At 27.9% G+C, this 20,934-nt stretch overlaps 2 protein-coding genes across 2 annotated transcripts; one reads left to right on the top strand and one right to left on the bottom strand.

Moving 5' to 3' along the window:
- Positions 1-5,833: 5,833 nt before the first annotated feature.
- LOC106767716 (TBC domain-containing protein C1952.17c) lies at positions 5,834-10,331 on the bottom strand. Its single transcript, XM_014652656.2, has 9 exons — positions 9,847-10,331; positions 9,657-9,749; positions 8,600-8,704; positions 8,311-8,460; positions 8,121-8,219; positions 7,821-7,949; positions 7,131-7,310; positions 6,921-7,037; positions 5,834-6,251 (listed from the first exon to the last, which is right to left on the bottom strand). The coding sequence occupies exons 1-9, from the start codon at positions 10,156-10,158 to the stop codon at positions 6,069-6,071; spliced, it is 1,368 nt and encodes a 455-aa protein (XP_014508142.1). The 5' UTR covers positions 10,159-10,331; the 3' UTR covers positions 5,834-6,068.
- A 7,032-nt stretch (positions 10,332-17,363) lies between these two features.
- On the top strand, positions 17,364-18,617 carry LOC106767997 (ethylene-responsive transcription factor WIN1-like). The gene is made up of 2 exons (XM_014652962.2): positions 17,364-17,751; positions 17,845-18,617. The coding sequence occupies exons 1-2, from the start codon at positions 17,672-17,674 to the stop codon at positions 18,461-18,463; spliced, it is 699 nt and encodes a 232-aa protein (XP_014508448.1). The 5' UTR covers positions 17,364-17,671; the 3' UTR covers positions 18,464-18,617.
- Positions 18,618-20,934: the final 2,317 nt, after the last annotated feature.

The following is a 20,934-nucleotide window of genomic DNA, read 5'->3' as shown; positions in this document are numbered from 1 at the left end:
GAAGAAAATATAAGGATAGAAGATTTCGTGTTACTAACTTAAAATTCTTATTATCATTTGTTGAGTATAATTTATAGTAACTTAGGGATTTTGGAAGCATTAGTAATCCATTAATCAATATTATTACTCCCCGTTAGTTAATAAATACGCAACGTAACTCTGTTTCAAACGCAACCTCCACTACCCTTCTCTCACACAATTATTACAATCAAAAATATCTTTTCACTTGTAAACTAATTTTAACTTAAAAGGACTAATTTATATAATGTATGACAAATATTTCCCATATACTAACTGTTGTTATTCTTCTTCTTATTATTAATATTGTAACACCCTAAATTAATAAAAATCATACTGATTTAAAAAACATTTTATCTATTGATATTAAAACATAAAATTACATAGGTATATTATAATATTTCTTTAAGATATGTATAGAAAGTATTTTAAAATATAATCACTATAAATATACTTGTTAACGCCTACTTTGCTCCTGAATCATATCACTGTGTTAGATTCTTCACCTGTATAATCCTCTGCTTTCATATACAAATACTATTATAATAAAAAAAACACATTTAAAAAAAAGTTAAAATTGATTTAAAACTTATAAATTTTAAATAAAAAGGAAATATACTTAACAATTAAAAAATAAAATATAAAGTTTTTATTAAACCGAGTTTACAATTACACTTACAAACATATTATTCATAGACAACCTCAAAAAATTCGATGTATAGATTAGTATCATGAAATCAAACACCTCATTGTTAGATTGCTTTTGCCCTTTAAAAACCATAACTATGTTTGATTATTAGAACTTCAATCTTTGAGGTGATTATTGGATTTTTCGAGTGTTTTTCTTTTCATCTCTTCTTTAAATTTGTTTTTCTTAGAATTCAGGAACAACCTAAGATAGCAAAACTAACTTTATTATAACTTCTAATTTCTAAATTAGAATATAAGTAATATTTTGATGTTATCTTGAATATGGGACTAACAAATCACATTAATAAGTTAATATTGAGATTGTTGATATATATATATATATATATATATATATATATATTACTTTCCGAGATAATGAAATTATTATATGTTAGATATTTATTTGGAAAAATATATATTAATATAAATAAGATAAAATTTTATCAAATATATTTGGATGTATTGAATTTTTTTAAAAGAAAAGCATATCGATGGTATCGATGGATTGCTTATAATTATAACTTGAATTATAAATTTTTCACGTCTACTATTTATCTTTTTTTGACTATATAAAAGTTAAAAAAGAGATATTGAATATATTTAAGTTTCAAGATAAAAATCATTTTTATACTACGTAAAAATACATAGTTACTGTAAGAATGTTAGTGTTTTATAGTGATATTTTTTTTTAAAAATAAGTTCAAAGAAACTAACTAGCTAGCTAGTTCCCATCGGTATAGTTGACCACGTTGTTAATTTTGCACATGGTTTTGATACACAATAAATAGTTTAACAATCATAGAAAAGTAATTAAAAATAAAATTTCTATATTTTGTAGAAGATAAGATATATTTTTCAGATCTAAGTTTCTATAAATGTTTAACTGGCAGGTGAGAATAATTATTTTTAATACAGAGTGGGTATAAAGTCATTAAACTTCTTCCTAAAGGTAAACTTTTTTGAACTTAATTATTCCAAAAATTGTATTTCTCAAATATAAATTTATAAAACATATTAATTTAAAATGAAATTGAATAAAATTGTAAAAGGCTGAGTAGGATGCCTAAGCTATTTCCATTTTCTAGCTCACTAATCATTTCACCCCTCAAATCAAGTGACATGAGATGGATAGTTTTTCTCTTTCCTTTTTCATTTTGTTAAACTAAAAATAATATAAGCGCGTTTGTCATAACATTTTTAATAAAAGAATCACTTTTAGAAAAACATATATAATTTTTAAAAGTCTTTTGTGTTTTTCCATAAATTTATATTCAAATAAAACCATTTCGAATATTTTGTCTTATGATAGTTATTTTTATAATATTTTTTATTATTGTTTGATGTATTATTTTTATTTTATATTTATTTTTTATTTTTAGGTAGTTTGTTATTATTTTTTATTTGTATTTTGGATTTAACTCATATTTTTTCTTAGAGAACTCTATGTGTATTTACCCAGGGGATTAATTTCATATATAATTTTTAATATATTTAACATGGTATTTAGAGCTTAAGGTTCTTCTGAGGTAAGAGTTTCTGGTGTCTCTATCACTACATCAGCCGCTGCTGGCAGCAGGGCTATCTACCGCTGCCGGCGGCGCCGTCGTCTTTATCGGAGTTTCTTTTAAAGTTGTGGATTTGCTCCCTTTTTTTCTTCGTGCATTGTGGCATGTTTGGTAGTTATTTAGAGCATCGAGATTGCTCTTTTTTCTTTTTTGCTCTTTTTCCTTTTTCAGGTGCCTTGATTGGAAATTTTATAGTTTCTCTCTCTTGTTCATCCATGGATTTTTCCGCTGTTGTCTCTCCTAACCTCTCTTTTCACCATTGCATTTGACCCGTCCATATATGTTTTTTTCATGGAAAAGATGGTTTGTTGTTAGTTTATTTATAGCTGTGATGACTCTCCAACAATTACATCTTTATCCACTGGTGGCATTTTTCAAGGACGATTTGCAAGAAGAGATTTACATGGAGCAACCTCCCAAATTTGTTGCTCAAGGGAAGTGTGTAACATCCCGACAACTTACAGGGATTGTTGACTGCTCTCACACATCACCACAAGGCTTTCCAGTGTGTTTTGTCCTCACTCGCACACTTTCCGGGAAAACTTTCCGGAAGGTCACCCATCCCAGAATTACTCCAGGCCAAGCACACTTAACCATGGAGTTCTTATGGGTTAGGCTACTGAAAAGCAAATGCATTTTGGTGATATGAGTAGCCAAATCAATTCCTTTAAGCTATCCTTCAACTGTATAGTCTCGTACCTATACAATTTCCAGATCCCTCTCATTTCGGTGTATGTTCGATTCATCCATGTACCCCTTCCACTCGAAGCCTGCCAGGAGCCGCTCCTTGTCTGTGCCTCTTGCACCGACAATCACTCCCCGCCCTCTCAGTGCCCGGGCGTCACAAAGTCTTTTGGGTTGGTATTTTGTCTTCTATGTCATTTTGCAAATCATTAGCAATTTAGTGTCTCTCGAGTGCAGAAGCAGACATTTTCACTAAGTCTTTATGGATTATTTTAGTAACAAGCTTGGTACATACGATTTGTATGCACCAGCTTGAGGGGGAGTGTTAGATATATTATCTTTATTTTATCTTTATCTTTTATCTTTAGTTAGTTTATTATTATTTCTTATTTGTATTTTGGGCTTAACCCATAGTTCTTCTATTATAAATAAAGAACACTGTGTGTATTTTGTGACACCTGGACACTAACAAGGGCGGGGAGTGATCGCCGGTGGAACAGACAAGGAACGGCTCCTAGCAGACTTCTAGTGAAAGGGGCACATGGAAAAATCGAACATACACCATAATGAAAGGGATCTGTATAGATAGAGACTATACGGTTGAAGGATAGCTTAAAGGAATTAATTTGGCTACTCATATCAACAAATACATCTGCTTTTTGGTAGCCTAATCCATAAGAACTTCATGGTTAAGTGTGCTTAGCTTGGAATAATTTAGGGATGAATGACCTTTTGGAAAACATATTTAACACAAGGGATTAATTTCATATATAATTTTTAATATATTTAACAACTATAATCAAATATTTTTTCCAATTAATATTTTATAAACTGTTACCTCTATTACTATATATAAAGAGACTATATTGTTCTTTTTTATTTTTTCAATTTTATCTTCTTAATTATTATTTTTAAAATTTAAATAAATATTCATAATAAAAAAATAGTTTCACTTCTATAATTTTATTAACTATTTTAATTTAAATAATTATTCACTATAAAATACTTATTCACTTTTATCATTTTAATAACTACTTTTTCAGATTTAAACAATTACTCATAATAACATATTTATTTACACAAAATTGCTTATAATATTTTTTATTTCAATAAATAAAATTAATTTTATTTATAGTTATATTTATAACTACATATACCTTTTTTTCCTAATTTTTTCATTTTATTTACTATTTTTAAAATTTAAATAATTATCTATAAAAAATATATAAATTTTATTATATATTTATATATTAACTTAATAATATTATAATATTATCATTACTAGTATAATATTATAAATATTTTAAAAATACATTATAACTATCTTTACCTTAATTATAATAAAATAAATATTTATTGTTTAAATATAACATAGGTATTTGTTTAATAAGATAGAATTATTTTTATTTGTTTAAAACTATATTTATTATTTTGAAAATAGAGCGGCAGATAACTCAGCCTATAATGTCTTAAGGCCGAATGAGTTGTTTAATACGAAAAACTTATTATAATATATCTAGTAGCTGAGAAAAACCTAATTTATAACTCTTAAATTAATAAGTTAATTTATTGTGTTAAAAATATTTCATGATTTATATTTCGTTATATAAATATAATTTATATTTTTAAAAATATTATATAATAATAATTTTAGATTTTAAAATATTAATTGTTTTTATTAAACCTTTTGGTATTTATATTTATTTTTAAAAATTATATTTATTTTTTAATTTAAACAAATAATTTGATTTAAATAAGTTTATAGGACTAGTATTAGTCAAATTTAATTTTTTATTTATCTTTAGAAATGATTTTTTTTTTTATTTCAAAAGTTAAAATACTGTTCAAATTCTTTTATAAACTTCATTGTACTTAATTTTAATATAATATTTATAATATTATGTTTTATAAATTGATAAATAATAATTAAAATTAATTCAGTAAATAAAAGTAATATGATAAGGATACAAAGGAGCTATGGTGATAAAAGCAACCTCAGAAGCAAGTTGTCATTGTTCACAGAACATGAAGTTTCTCTTATTCCCAATTTTCGGGGAAAGAAACGTGAAAATCCAGGCAAGTGTAGAGAAAAAGACGGGTTATGATTCATTAATTCCTTCTACACCATTGTAAAGAGAAAAATATAATTTATAGTTATGTTGTGTCACATTAATGTAAAAAAAGTTCACTTTAAATTTTATTTCTGTAAACAGAATTCTAAAATTGTCCACTCTTTTATATCTTTTAGTTTAAATTTAACTATTATATCATAAATATTTATAGTTTCCATAGAAAAATAATGTACTTATTGTCAAGGTTAAATTATTTCTTGTATAAAAAATGAAAAAGAAAAATATTGGTGATTTTGAAGGGGCATAGACATATTTCAAGAAAATTATGAAATTGAGGGACAAGTCCTACCAGCTTAATATTGTTTATTTGTGAAAAATTATACCTGTTTGACCCAATTTTTTTTATTCAACTTATATTACAATATATTAAAATAGTGATAAACTCACACTATTTCTTTACAATAAAATTAATTAAGCTGATACAAATTTTTCACCATAAAATTGTACCAAGCTAACACATGTTCATTTTTGTAATTTTTCAAAAGTTTACCTATTTCGACCATTTTAAATGAAATTGTACATATTGGAACTTTTGTCTATATATAAATAGAGACGATAACGATATTTTGACAATATTTTAACATATATCATTATAAGATTGGTTTATATTGGTGTTTATGATTATTATTATTGGTTGTGGAACAATTTTAGACCAATCATATAATGACACGTAAATAATATTAAAATGTTGTCAAAGTATCATTATTCAAATAGAAAACACCAAATTTGGGGTTGGGTCTCAAGTAGTTCACAAACGTAAGCACTTTATATTTCCTTTCTTTGGTCAATTAGCATCCCCATGTATCCTTGATAAATAATAATAATAAAAAAAAAAAAAAAACATGTATTCCTTTTCGTTATGAACTCTACCCTTACTATTTGCAATGGATGTTTCTTATGCTAGGTGTTCATCATTCGTACTTCAGTTTCAAGGTTGATAAGTTGATGACATTATACAAAAAAATGCAAGCATAATGAATTAAAGTGATAAACAATAATAAGATGTGTCTGGACTAATATCCTTGGCTACCTGGAGGAGGTATTCTACGTTGATATCATCAGGGTAGTGTTGTAAAAGTTTTAAATTAGCCACAAAATCACCACTTAGAAGTTTGCTTTTCACGCAAAGTAGCATTGCACAACAGATTCGAAGAAGCATATCCTGCAAAATGATATTAGCCAAGTAAATTATTACGACGCAGCCAAACATAATTTTCACCCCGGTCACTAATAATTTATTGGACTTAAACTAACTTAGTTAAGAAAAATTAAAGATTTTTTATGAGCTTTCAGCATATTGTATGATTTAAAATAATGCAACTCTTTTATATTAGGTTTTTAGGAAGAGACAGAAATATTGTAGTTCTAAGTGTCTTTTGGTGAGAAAAAAAAAAATCAAGAGAGAGAATGAAGAATAAAAAGAAGTTTTATTCTGCATATCTTATATTGAGTTCCTTATGTTTTTCAGTAAATACCTATTGAAATTTTTGTGTTGTTATTCAAAGAGAATTTTTCAGTTGATTTTTGGAATCTTCAAAAAGAAATTGTGGTGTATCCAATAATAATTATTATCAGTGGAAGCTTTTATACTACTAGGTCCTGTGAATTTCTTTTTCATATTAAGGTTTTCTATGTTAAGTGGTATATGTTGATTTCTCTCTTATTTATTTTGCGCATTCCGATGTTTTATATATTATTTATATAGAGAAGAATTAGTCCGAGTTTTACTTTCACTAAATTACTTTTTTTATCTTAATCAAGCCTAATATAGGAAATTGAGTACTAATTTTATCCTGAAAGATTGCCGATTAGTTTGTTGAAAGAGAGATACCTGAACACCGAAAGGGTTACTGAGTAGTGTGTCCCATATTCTCAAGATAGACTCAAATTTGAACTCTTGCGTGAGTAGCAATGTAATCCACCGGAATGCATAGAATTGTGGTTTAACCTGTTCAGGAGGTTCGGAGACACATCAATTTAAACAGATTGGAGCTGTACAAGTTGTTGACTGTCGAAGTGAAAAAGTTTAAAGGTTCTCTACCTTTGTTGTAAATTCAAGATGACGCCATAATTGCTCATCATTTACTTTTAGTAAATCGGACAAGCGAGAAAGAGTAGCAAGGATGCCATTTGAACTATTATCAAATTGTTCGCAGAAATGATCCACTGAGTCGCCCAAGATTCGAACAAAACAGGAAAAACTATCTGCTTCTACATTTGCCTAATAGAAAGTATATAAAAGATAAAACAACAGTTCATTTGCTTTGCAGAATATCTTCAAGAACATAAATATGCTCGATGATGCGAGAGGATAACAATTGTCATACAACATGATGAAAATTTAATGGCTATGTCTAATAAATAAGCCATCTATTAAATTATATAATTTATGGTTGTTCAGTGTACTGGATATTTGTCAACATAACGGAGTTGGTTGGTGTTGGTTCACGTCTAAAACAGAAAGAAATTAAACACCAAATTGTCTGGCAGTAAAATTTTCAGGATTCTGCACTGGATGATGAAAACAGAAGAAGCCTTCTGTAGCATGTCAAGCAATTATGAAAGTAAGATATAACACTCAAATTTGAATTTCCAAAACACAAGTAATCCTCCAACCATTAAGTTTGGTTTCCTGTCGAATCTATGTGCACCATGCATATACCCTAGCCAAAGAAAAGCAACGCGAACTGTCACAAATCACATAATAAAGTTATTCCAGGAAAATGCTTACAGCATTTTGCTTGTCAGAGTCAGTACTAAAGACATAGTATATTGGTGCCAAGACCTCGTTCATGCCTTGTACATAACGGATCTCAGGATTTAACTTTGCAAAAAGGAGAAGAATACTCTTCATCGCTTCCTATTGTCAAAGTATCAACAAAAACTTGAGTCAAAGCCCTTATATAATCTATCACTCTACGCTGAAAACTGGAAAAATAATTGAGGATCGTTTGATAAATGTCTAAGCTAAAACTTAAACACCAAATTAACAGTAAATCTGTAGAGTTTTTTTGGGGATGCAGTTAATTACCCTATTTTTGCAACTAAATGAAGACTCCCCTGAGAAGAATGGCAAATCCGGATGTGTACGCTGAAGATCTCGATCTATCTGTTCTACTATCTCTGTATACTAGAAGAAGGACAGATAGTGATAAATATAAACATCATCATCCTGAAGGGATTCTGTCAAAAGTAACTTCATCATCTGAGGAAAAGCTCACTTGAAAATATTGACTCCAAGGGCTAGCTTTACCGAGGCTCAAAGGGTGATCTTCATGAGAAATTTCATGTCGCCTAAGGGGGCCATCAGCATCATTCTCCTCGTTTCGCTTAGTCGAACTTTCCTCATACTCTTTCCACACATGTTCTGACTGTCTTAAATTTAACAACACTATCAGCGAAAACTCAAAAAAGCAAGAGTTGAAGTAGAAATCACATCAGATATAGCCAAGTAATTGTTTCAGATAAATATAACTCCTAACGAGAAAACGTATGAATCAGCAGTATTACCGGATTCTGGAGAAGGTCCTCTTTCAAATTAGCATATTTTTGTCTGTTCTCTTTTAGTTGTTCGTCCCACAGATCACGAGATGAAGGTAAGTAACCCAATAGTAGCTGGTAGTTGAAATCATAACGGACAATCAACTGCTAGTACGCAAAACAATCTAATAATTTTATACCAATGCAAATGGAATATTAATCTAGTATCTTCAATTGGCTCGAAAGTCATAACATAAGATGGATTATATTCCCCCACTATAGTAAGTTTTGTAACCATTAAGCTCTACTTTCTATCATGTCGATTTGGTGTGATATGACTGATAGATCGATAATCAATATCTCGTATATATGTGACAGGAGTTTAACTTTCTAGTCCTTGAAGGGAAGACTCCAATCCCTTGAATGGACAATTATTTCTAGTTTTTGAATTCGCCATAGGATAACCTAGATTCAACAACACAAAACAAGAGGTGTTTTGTAATCTCATACCGACGTGATTGAATAATTACCTGTTATTAAATATTTATGTTTAAAATTTAGAGTAAAAATGTTTTCATTTTTGAAGCAGTTTTTAAAAGATAAATCTATCCATTATCCATTTAACATTCTTAATTCCTTTGATCAGGTCTTTGTTCTTTACATGTTATAAAATTTAGTTTTTCTTTTTGTTGCATGTTGAGGCTTTGAGGAGGCTGTACGATTTGGCTTTTGTTATGTATGCAGCTCTTTGTTAAGAAAAATATATATAGATACACGTACAGAAACAAGGACAAAAAGACTTCAATGTTGTACCTAATTCGTTGCTATTGAAAAATATTTTAGAGCATTTATTTGTTCATTGTTTTGTGAAAGGAGCTCATCATATTTAAAATACCTACGCAATGGGAGTGTTTTTCCTCCTCGAATAAACACTTTGCCCTTTGATCCAAACTTCTCTACACTTTCATCAGTTATATTTTACCTTTCTTTGATAGATTATCATGAACATTATTTGTATTTTAATGCTATATGAAATACCATTACCTGTGTCAGCAGATCTAGATTTCTATTTTTTGTTTAAAATTACCTTCCAAGCTGTAGCACGCAACCCTCCTCCATCAGGAATACCAGCACTGGCAATTCTTTGCAACTTTTCCAAATTAATCTCCCTTTGAGAAAGCTGGATAAAGAAAGGGGGGTAAATGAAGGCACAATAAAGGGCACAAATTAAAGAAAATCCAAACCATTTCCATTTTTCTTCTCCAATCAGGACCAACCTCGTATTCCAGATCCGATCTTTTCTCCTCGTCCGAAATAGATTTCCACACCGAAACCGAATTCGGTCTCTGCCGAATTATTTTGTCCTTGTCATCATCATCCATGGCTTCGTCACCGTCGTCACTTTCTCTGTGAAACCCTAACTCCCCGGGTTGAATCGGCTCGAGCTCCTCCCCGGACTCGAGTTCGAATTCTAATGCTTTGATTTCGTTTCCTTTTTCGTCGAATCCAGCAACCAAGCTTCCAAGCCGGTCGGGAAAGAGCATCCGAACCTTGTCCGGAGCTGGAAGCTTGAGCTTGCCTTTGAGCATGGGGGGTGAGTTAAGACGAAGTTTACAGAGAGTACTCGACCGAGTCGAAACAGTGGTAAAAAGCGCAGTTTGCAAGCGAGAGAGATGAAGAATAGGTTGTTGTTCTCCATGACTCGGATCTCAAACTCAGTTAGTTAGTCCGAAAAAGAATGGTAGTTGTGGGAGCACATAAGTTTGAATATCAGGTAGGCGCGCGCCACACAGTGTTTAGAATTGTGGAATGGGCCTGATGAGAAATGTTTGGGCTTGGAGGCTTTTGGGCTTTGCAGACAGTCCGTTATAAGTGAGTAAATTAAATAGCATTGAGGAGATTGAAAGAAAAGTATGGATAAGCTTTACCTTAAAGGCTCCAACTAATAGATTTATTAAAGTAGTACTTGAATAATACATACATAGCGAGAGACGACATAGTAGTATGTGAGTTATGTATGTTTTTTCTTATTTTGGTGTATAAGCAATTTATTGACTCTTTAAGAAAAGTCGCCTGTGGCCCTTCTACATTTATATAAACTTAATGACATAGCACGCCTTTAAAAACCCGTATCCAACTGCACTAAACTATCAAATTAAATCTTATCATGGCATGCCATTAAACCACTTCATCATCGGAGCAAACTCACAATAATTCACACCATTAAACAACTCCACAAAATATATATTTTTTTTTCTTTTTTTCAACAATGTTTAAAATCTTAAATTATTTATAATATAAGACAAAATATATAAATAAATATAAATGTTTCTTTTTAAAAAAATAAAATAAAATACAACAATTTAGTCCAAACACCGATCCGGTTGAAGGGGAATGTGTCACGGTGGATTGAAATCATTTTCCTATTCTTTACTCAATATCTTGCCAGACCTAGCTATTGTAATATAAATATAAATTTAATTACATTTTGATAACAGTTTTTAATTATTTATTTACATATTTCAATTTTTTTTATTTAGCTTTCATTTCCAAAAATAGTATTGTAATTAGGTTAATGCCTTTTTTATTAAAAGCTAAATTCTAATAAGATAGCCATTAGCAGGTGATAATTTAGGTGCACAAAAGTCGGAATCTTGGAAAGTACCATGTTTGACAAGTCCATCTGTATAAACTTTCCTTTTCAAAATACATGTTGGAAGTAAATAGTCAATTTTGAGCCACCAATAATTGAATTAGGTTTTAAGAGAAGCATTGACATTAATATTTTGTTAAGGAAAATAATATTTGATACTTTAAAGATGACAAATTTTTGACATGGAATATATGTCACGTTTTTATTAATTGACATTTAAGAAAATAAAAAAAATAACCACTTAAAAAATTTGTTTTCTTAAATATCGACCAATGAAAATGTTACACGTGTCAGTGTAAAAAATTTGTCATCTTAAAGATATCAAAATATCATTTTCCTTTTGTTAATTTCTTAAATAAACATATGATAAAAAATCATATTCAAATTTAGTAAAATTCGAGTAATGAAACTAAATACAGGTAAGCAAACATATCAAGGAAACGTATCGACCTTTGTTAGTTATTTCTAGGTATATATTTTTAAAATGTAAGTATCAAAATAGGTGTAATGGCCTTTTTTTTTTAACCAATGAGTTGTTGCTTTGAATGATACTTATATCGGTTTCTTTAAATAAACTCTCTAGTTCAACTATGATAAATAAATAAATAAAAATATTATTAAAAAACATATTTCACTTGAAACATTAAACATGAATGAATTAAGTTAATCCAAAATTAAAGATTATTTTATTGTGACTCAATGTATGCTCGTTATTATATTTATTTGTTTAATTAGCAAGAAGTTGTGAATTTTATAGTTAAGTTTAGGTCTGATCTTATCATTTTATTAATTTTCATAGTGGTTGATATCCTATTCATTTTATGCTAATGTACATTTTATGAGTGAATTATAATATTGTTATTATAATATTTAAATTACTATTAAAAAAGTATCTATGTTAATTAATACAATAAATTTGGACGATAAATGACAAATATTTATGTAAAAATAATTACTAAATATTAGGTTAAATAGGATACACAAGAAAGAAGAAAAGACACATTTAATGTTCACTGGCTTAGAAGTTTTCGTACCTTTTAGTTAAAACAAAATCACCCAAATTCAATTGTTTATACTTTTTAACAACTTGAAAAAATCATTCATTTCATGTGTAATCACTGTAGTGGTTAATTTTATTTGTTCGTAAAACGTTTTTCATTCCAACAATATTTTTAATGTGTTTTTTTTAATAATATGTAATGAAATACGGAATAAAGTGATGAGTGATGTAAATGCTTATAGAGCATGATACAGTGATACTCAATTGGCTGCTCAAAACGGTAAATACGAGAAATGTTTTTTTAATCATTTTTTTTTGACAAATTTTTTAAAATAGTTTATGTGTTACTTTATAATTAAAATGAATAAAATAATGACAAATAATTTATAATTAAAAAATATTAAAAAAAAATTGTTAACGTATTATCGTCTTTCATCCATGAATCTGTATGCACATTGGAACCTTAATCAAAAGCCATAAAACGACATCGATTTTAGAGCCGTCAAAGTATACTTCATGCTATATCTTGTATTAAGTATTTTCAAAGAATGAACCATAAAAATTGGTGGAGGGGCGAAAAATTAACTTGCAATAAGCAAATTTAATAATAATTAATTTCTTTGTGTTGGGACATACTCAACTGCAGAGTCTTTTAAAACACAAGTATTTGAAAAAAGTAATTTAGGAAATCAAGATAAAGTAACACCAAAGGTTGTTTAGTTCTAAAGACAACAAATACAAAATAAATACATTTTTTATTCCTAGGTAGAGTCGATTGGTCTCTCGTGAAATCATTTTTTTATCAAAGGTATTTAAAGTGAGTTAAAGTCTAATTGTATATAATCAATCCTTTACCTTAATTAGTTTAATTATAGTTCAAGCATGCTTAAACCTAATTATTAGTTTGTTTTGTATTAAGTGGTTCTTATTGATTAGTTGTATTGAATGTTTTGTCGTTTGATTTTATTTATTGTGTTTAATCACACCTAATCATAATTTTTTATTTCTTGTTGTTTAGTGATCAATCGATTAATATTGTTACATAAATGTTTGATTGGTCTATATTATACACTTTTAAAAATAATATTTCGCAAAAAAAGTTTTTTATAAATTAGATTGTTGAAATTTAAATGAACGAATAAACTCAAAATTCTATATAATAATAATAAGTTTAAAATCATAATAAATTTATTATAAATTTAAATGATGAAACATGTTAATAAAAATAATCGATAAATGTCAATTATTAGTTTAAGAGGATCCATTAATATTATTTTAATACTTAATCACATGATTTATCTTTATCTATTTATCTCAATGGATAGATCTATAGGAATACTTTTTAAAATTTAAAAACAAATTAAATAATTAATTTTTTATGTTTTATTATTTTAATAAATATTAGAATTTAATCTATTAATACTTATAAATTTAAATTTAAATTTATGATGACATAATTTAATATGTAAAAAAATATTTTTATTTATTTAATTAGATATATAAATTAATTAGTTAGTTAACAAATTTAAAATATATACATAATTAAATGTATATTTCTAACATCTATATCTATATCTATCTATATATATATATATATATATATATATATNATATATATATATATATATATATATATATATATATATATATATGGTTGAATATGATGAAAATATGTATATAGTAAAGTACCGCATCGTTTAAGATAAGTTAAGGAGTGAATATTGGTAACTATATAATGAACTTTATATTTATATTTATAGTATTTGTTGTCATACTTGAATTTATATTTAACTTTTTTCTTATACTTTTATAGTAGAGTGTCGTAAGATTTAGATAAATTCTTGTTTTTGAGAATGTGAGTATATTTGAGATCAAAAGATTATAGAGTGATCTATATGTTATACTAATATATTTATAAACAAGCAAATACTTTCTGCAGAGATACTTATACATTTATAAACATATTATAGACACTTGGAAAAATAATAGTATTAAATACTAGAATGGTATTAAGAATGGAAAAAATATTAAACAAAACAAATTTGACAACATTAAAAGAAATTTTAAAAATAAAATCATTATCAAATGAAATTTATTTTAAACGTGATTTTATTAAATAAAATGAAATTAGTTTGATTTTGTATATTTAATTTCACTTAGCAAATTTAATTTTTTGTTAATCGACAACTCAAAAGAAGTTATTTTGCAAGATGTATTTGGTTTTAAAGATACAAGAGAAGTTTTAAATTTTGCTTCACTGGATTTTGTGATATATTAAGAGTACTAGGGGGCACTAAAAAAAGACAGCAGGTAAAAGAAAAAAAAATGAAAGAACTAGATCAACAAACAGTGATTTGGTAGGCTAAAATACTGGAGGGTTCAATATTTTTTTTAACTAAAATATTTATATCAGGGGCTTCCCCTTGCAAAGATGCCCCTACATAGTCTATGTGCAACATTTATCCACTTCAAACCTCTTTAGGAAAATGTTATAGTTTTCATAATTTCATTTTTATCCAAAGAAACATTATTTACTCACTTCAATTTTATTCTTTACTGAAATACGTAAATTTTGTTATAATGTCATGTGGTAGGCACTGTTTTTATTACATTAACTCCATGAGCTAAAAAGAGATAAAAATATAGCATGACATATGCTTTGGTTACTCTGAAATGGAATGATTTTAATAATAACCATGTTTATGAATTTACTAATCAATCCAAAACAGTTTTATTTGAATGACAATTTTTTAAATTAATTTGTATTTTTTTATTGTAAGATTATCACACATAGCAGCATAATTGGCCTCCACGCATTGATTACTTAACCCCCAAAACTTTTCAATCTCAACCCACACCTTACGTAGACACATTTATGGCAGTAGTTTTTCCTTTAATGCAATTCGCCCATTTCTCCCTTCACTTCTTCAAACAATGTTAATAGATTAGCCTTGTTTTTGTAAAATAGATCAAGTACATCAGTTCCACCATGCTTAAAACGTTCCATAAATTTAAACATTTCATATAAAAACTCACTCAAATACTAATATTATTAAAATAAATATTTTAATTTCATCTATTAAACTTTCCTAACTTTCTCTACATATTAAAGAAATTGAGCATTATATAAAGCATTGTCATGTCGTCGTGTATGTTTCAATTTCATTAAACAATAATGCTTCATTTGAAAGGATCCTTACAATTAGCCTTGATTTATTTGTGTCGTGTACTTTGAAAAGAAATTTATTTTGAGAATAAAATAAGAAATTAGGCTAATAATAATAAATGAACGATACGAAAATACAAAAGATTATTAGAAGGGTCACATGTGTGCATTTAAGTCATAATTACACTAGATCACGTCCATTCCCATAAAGTGATGTGAGCATGATAGATATATCATCATATAGGCCGCACTCTTCTTTTTTCTTTACCGTGTTTAATTATGTAGTATTAGGGATGCAAGTGATGTAGCATTCAAATTAGTGTCACTTTTAATTAACTCAATTAATTTGTATAGAGTTGAGTTAGATTGAATTTGTTACTTCCATTCAACAATTTAATTCAATCTAACTCAATTATAACTAAGTTAAATTAGTTCAAACAATATTACGTGTAATACAAACATAAACTGTGATCTATTGAAATAACAAGAAATTAAAAACAACAATAATAACTTTATATTGTAATTTACCAATAAAAATATTATACTTAGTATGAAAATTTACTAATTAATACCATTTATAAAATACTATTTATATTTATATTGTTAAGGCTCAACTATTTAATCTTTCACAATAATATAAGAATGCTAAAGAATTTTTTTTTATTGAATTTTTTTAATACTATTATAAGAAAATTATTAAATAATGATCAATTTTAGTGATAAAAATATCTTTAGAAACTAATTTCCTAATTAGAGATCAATTTAAAGACTAATTACTTTGACAGTGAGAACCTTAATAGTTAATGTTTCAAAGATTAATTTATATTAGAAATTATTTTAGATACCAATTTAAAAATTAATTATAATTTTTTGAAACTACTTTAATTGTCAATAATTTATAATTTAAAATCTAAATTAATGAGTATAGTGATTAATTATTTTATATCACTAAAATTTGTCTTTATTTAAACATTTTTTTAGTAATAGCTGAAACTATTATACTTAATTATGATATGATGTTAAAAACATTCACATATTTATGTACTTGTCTCGTACTAATACTAATAGGAATATATTTCAACAAAATCAAACGATAAGTTAACATAGTTAAAAAAAAAAATTGTTGTAACACAACTAACCTTATTTTTATCAATAAAATCAATCATTAATGATAATCACGTTATTGCACTTAATTGATTATTTAAAAAAAAAAATCAAAACACAAGTTTCAATGATTTAAACTGATAATATTTAAAAAATTCTTGCACGCACACTCTATTTATGCAATATATGAACATAATATATCTAAAACAATATCGACTATAGTTGTTTGAGTAGAGTATTTTTGGATTGTGCTACATTACGTGGTCTTTGAGAAAGGCAATTAAGTTTGTTAAATTAAAATAAAGTAAGAAGTAAGTAGTGAAATAATATTTAATTTTATATTTATGATTTAATTGAATATGATTGATGGGATTTGAAATGAATAAATAGGAGTATAGGAAAATAAATGAAAGTGATTGTGAATTGAATTGGACAGAGTGGTGATTGGATGCAAGCTTGTTCCAGGAGTGGGTGGTATTAGGAAGATGAGGGTGAAGCATAAGGGGATGAATCGTTGGATCGGTTTTCCATATGTGTTGTGTGGTAGCATAGGCCCGTGACCACCTGCACCCGACCCAAGTTCACCACCACTCATCACTCCCCAATAATAGCAACACCTTCTGTCGTCACTCTTTACGCTCTTACTTCCTCCACGTCTCCTTCTTTTCTAGCTAATTCATGCACAGTACAATACCCCCTATCAACCTTATCATAAACTGTTCAAAAATAAAACCCACATTTATAACCCAATTATACAAAAGCTGATTGAATTTATTTCGAATTACCAAAGGTGCATTTTGATTTACATAACTCCAGTGAATGTCACCTTTAACACTTGGGTAACTTCGTACTGTTTAGGCCGGAAGTACAGTGTGCACACACCATGTGCCATAGAAAGAGAAAACATGAAGAAATTAAGTAGCTAGTCCAGCGACTTCACGAGTCACAACCAAGTCAAGCACAAACATTTATTGAAGGGTGACTGCTTGAGGAAAAGATTTAGGTAAAGATGTTTAATTGTTGTACTAGAGCGGTTTAGTTAGCCGACACCAGTGTGCCTTTCTTTTCCTTCAAAACTTCCTTCCTTCCACTCCTTTTCTCCCTTTATATCTACTGCTATTCTGTTACTTCTGTACTTCGCCATCACTCTTTCTCACTCCCACCCCCAACAACACCATCATGGTACAAACAAAGAAGTTCAGAGGTGTCAGGCAGCGCCATTGGGGTTCTTGGGTATCCGAAATTCGCCACCCACTTCTGTAAGTTCATTCCCTCCACATTTTTTTTTCCCTTAATCATAACCTTCATGCGCTAACAAAACACTCTTATCTTTTATTTTCTTCATCAAACAGTAAGAGAAGGGTGTGGCTGGGGACGTTTGAAACGGCAGAAGAAGCTGCCAGAGCCTATGATCAAGCTGCTATTCTTATGAGTGGGAGAAATGCTAAAACAAATTTCCCAATAACTCAAACCCCTGAAGGTGATCCAAAGAGCATTACCAGTGAGGACACCCCCTCCTCCACCTCCAAGGATCTGGAAGAAATCCTGCATGCAAAGCTTCGAAAATGTGGTAAGGTACCTTCACCTTCTATGACCTGCTTGAGGCTTGACACAGAGAACTCCCACATCGGAGTGTGGCAAAAGCGTGCTGGGAGACGTTCGGATTCAAATTGGGTCATGACGGTTCAGCTGGGAAAGAAGAGTACGGACAATGAGACTCGTCAAGCTGATAGTAGCACTTCTCTTTCTCTACCTTCTTCCGATAACCACCACCACCACCACCGTGAGTCTCCATCGGGTGTGACAGGTCATCAGCATCATGAAGAAGTGGTGAGAGGAGAGATTGATGAAGAAGAGAGAATCGCCCTTCAGATGATAGAGGAACTCCTCAACGACAGAAACTGCCCTAGTCCTTCATTCAGCAACATTCAAGAAAGGGATGGTGGCGATGATGACACCTTTTTTCTTTAAGCATCTTTCCCCCACGGTGTTAAGGTATCACATGCATGTTTGGTCTTCATCTTCAACGAGGTTGTCATTATTTGGGAAAAAAATGAAAACAAAAGTGGTATAGTTATAGGCTATATATAACGCATATCATATCTATCATAATTTATATCATATCTATTTTCATGTGTCATATTTATTATAAGTGTAGATATATATACACACATATTCATATACATGCATGCATAGGGAAATATACACATAAACATAAGAAAATAAAACAAATATATGTATACTGGATTAATATTTTCAGAGTGCATATATAAAGCCCTCCATCGTCTGCTGCTTGTTTGAAATGTTCATTATTTATTTCCCATATAATAATAAATATCTTTTTAGTTCTCCTTATCTTAGCTTTGCTTCATTATCATCTCATAATTTCCAAGCTTAATTTTTGTTCTTGACTCCAACAATAATCATTTAATCTTGAATATGTAATTTTCTTAATAATTTTTAAAATGCAATGCATTCTTTAAGAGTAGATATATAGTGTAAGCAAAACTGACACTTTGCTTTCCATTTTTTAATGTTTAAATTTGTTCCTCTAATTTTTATTTCATTCTCAATTAATCTTTCAAATGTTGAACTAATTACATTTTGAAAGTTATCTAAGTAACTGCTAAGTATACATTTTTTTAGTATTATTAATTTATTAAAATTAAATCTTTTAAATCAATCAATACATTTTAAATTTTATTTTTGTTGAAGGGCTAACCAAGGAATTAGCTTTACTTGGGATGTATTTCACAGAATTTAACTTAAAAGTTAAGCGAATAGTTTAATATTTACAAGTTTGTTGGTTGAATTGAAAAAATATTTGATAAAATTAACTAATAAATTAATTGATATATACACACACGCCACTTTATATATCTAATTTTATCTATGATCACGTCACAACTATATATATATGTGCAAGCAAACAAACCTCAACAGTCAACAGGTGTTCTCACAAATTAAAGTTCTAGCGATGATGTGTGATAACTGCCAAAATTTATGCTTTTTCTTTATAACTGGTTTTTATTAATATTTTATTCAATAGTTTAATTCATATTTTAATTAAATAACTAATTTAATATTTTATTATCATTTGAAACAAGTGCAAAAAGTGAGTTGTGAAGATAATTTTTTCATTTAGAACATATGAAAATGATAATAGAAAGAAACTTAGGCGTACTATACAAATTTATTTCATGATTGATAATTTGTCTAAGTCAGATTAAGAATTAGAATGGTAAAGAAAATTAATTAAAAGTTAAGTAAAGTTGCATTATTATTTTGAATTTTAATTCACTTATAAAATATTCACGTATTTTTGTATATTATGATAAATTTCAACATTTGACATTTATTCTTCTTAATTAGATCTCGTTATATCTACGAACAATATATTTAAATTATCCTATAAGAAAAATTTATGATTTTAGCTTCTTTTTTTTTATATATATTTCCTTATAACTTATAGGAATATATAGCTTCCATCTTGTCACTTCTTATTCATTGTGACAACCAATAAAGGAAACCAAATTTGCATCCGTTTTTATCTTAAAAAAGAAATTGACATTTTATTTCAGTTAAATTAATAACCGAGGTTGAAACCTTTCTATATTAATTATAATTTTGATCGATAAAAAAATATAGTTTTTTTTTTATATTAGTTCAAATTCCTGATATAGAAATATAAATAATATATCGATTTCATGATCGAGTTAGACTTCATAAAATAACTTATGTAAAAAGCTTTTATAGGAGTAGTTTTGTTTTGTACATCTTGCTATTAAAAAATAATTAAATTAAATTGGTTTATAACCCTTTTATATTCTAATAACAGTTTTTATACTTTATTTGCAACCTTTTACATTATCCTTGATTTTTTTATATATACTTATATTTATCTATGCATGTGATTTTTTTATTTTAAAAGCCACAAGTGGGTCAATGGAGACTGCTTAATTTTAATATATATTTTTTGCAATATATTTAGTATTAGTATTAATTATTAATTAGCCTTTACTTTTCTTGTTTTTAATCCAAATTTAATTCATATTCTTTTATTTTGGAATGAGACTATAAGTGCTACAATGTCTAAATATTTTAAACTTTTGAAAATAACTATAAAAAATGTCTCTCATTTGACTCCACCTCACACGCAAGTGTATATATATATATATATTACTTTTTGTTTCGTCCGAGTCCGAGATTTTTACACATAAATTAATGATAATAATAAATATGTATTTTTTAATACACTTTTACTAAAATAACCTTATCTTATGATCAAATACATTATTTTACTCTAATGATTAATTAATTAATTAATTATTGATGTCATGATAACAAATTAAATAATAATAATAATGTATTGTAAACTGAGAATATAAATTATTTATAATGAATAACGAACCTTGACATGTAGAAAATTTGAGACAGAAGTA

The sequence above is a fragment of the Vigna radiata genome, chromosome 7 (assembly GCF_000741045.1).
Source record: "Vigna radiata var. radiata cultivar VC1973A chromosome 7, Vradiata_ver6, whole genome shotgun sequence".
Classification (NCBI taxonomy): domain Eukaryota; kingdom Viridiplantae; phylum Streptophyta; class Magnoliopsida; order Fabales; family Fabaceae; genus Vigna; species Vigna radiata.
The sequence above is the reverse complement of the archived record's forward strand: the minus strand, read 5'-3'. Positions and strand labels throughout refer to the sequence as shown.

Bases quoted from the DNA above. Each gene is read 5' to 3' on its own strand.
- LOC106767716 (XM_014652656.2), bottom strand. From the start codon at position 10,158: ATGCTCAAAGGCAAGCTCAAGCTTCCAGCTCCGGACAAGGTTCGGATG. The intron at 8,461-8,599 runs GTAATACTGCTG...AATTTAAGACAG, and splicing joins AGGACCTTCTCCAGAATCCG to TCAGAACATGTGTGGAAAGA. The intron at 7,038-7,130 runs GTAGAGAACCTT...CCTCCTGAACAG, and splicing joins ATCTTGAATTTACAACAAAG to GTTAAACCACAATTCTATGC.
- LOC106767997 (XM_014652962.2), top strand. From the start codon at position 17,672: ATGGTACAAACAAAGAAGTTCAGAGGTGTCAGGCAGCGCCATTGGGGT. The intron at 17,752-17,844 runs GTAAGTTCATTC...TTCATCAAACAG, and splicing joins GAAATTCGCCACCCACTTCT to TAAGAGAAGGGTGTGGCTGG.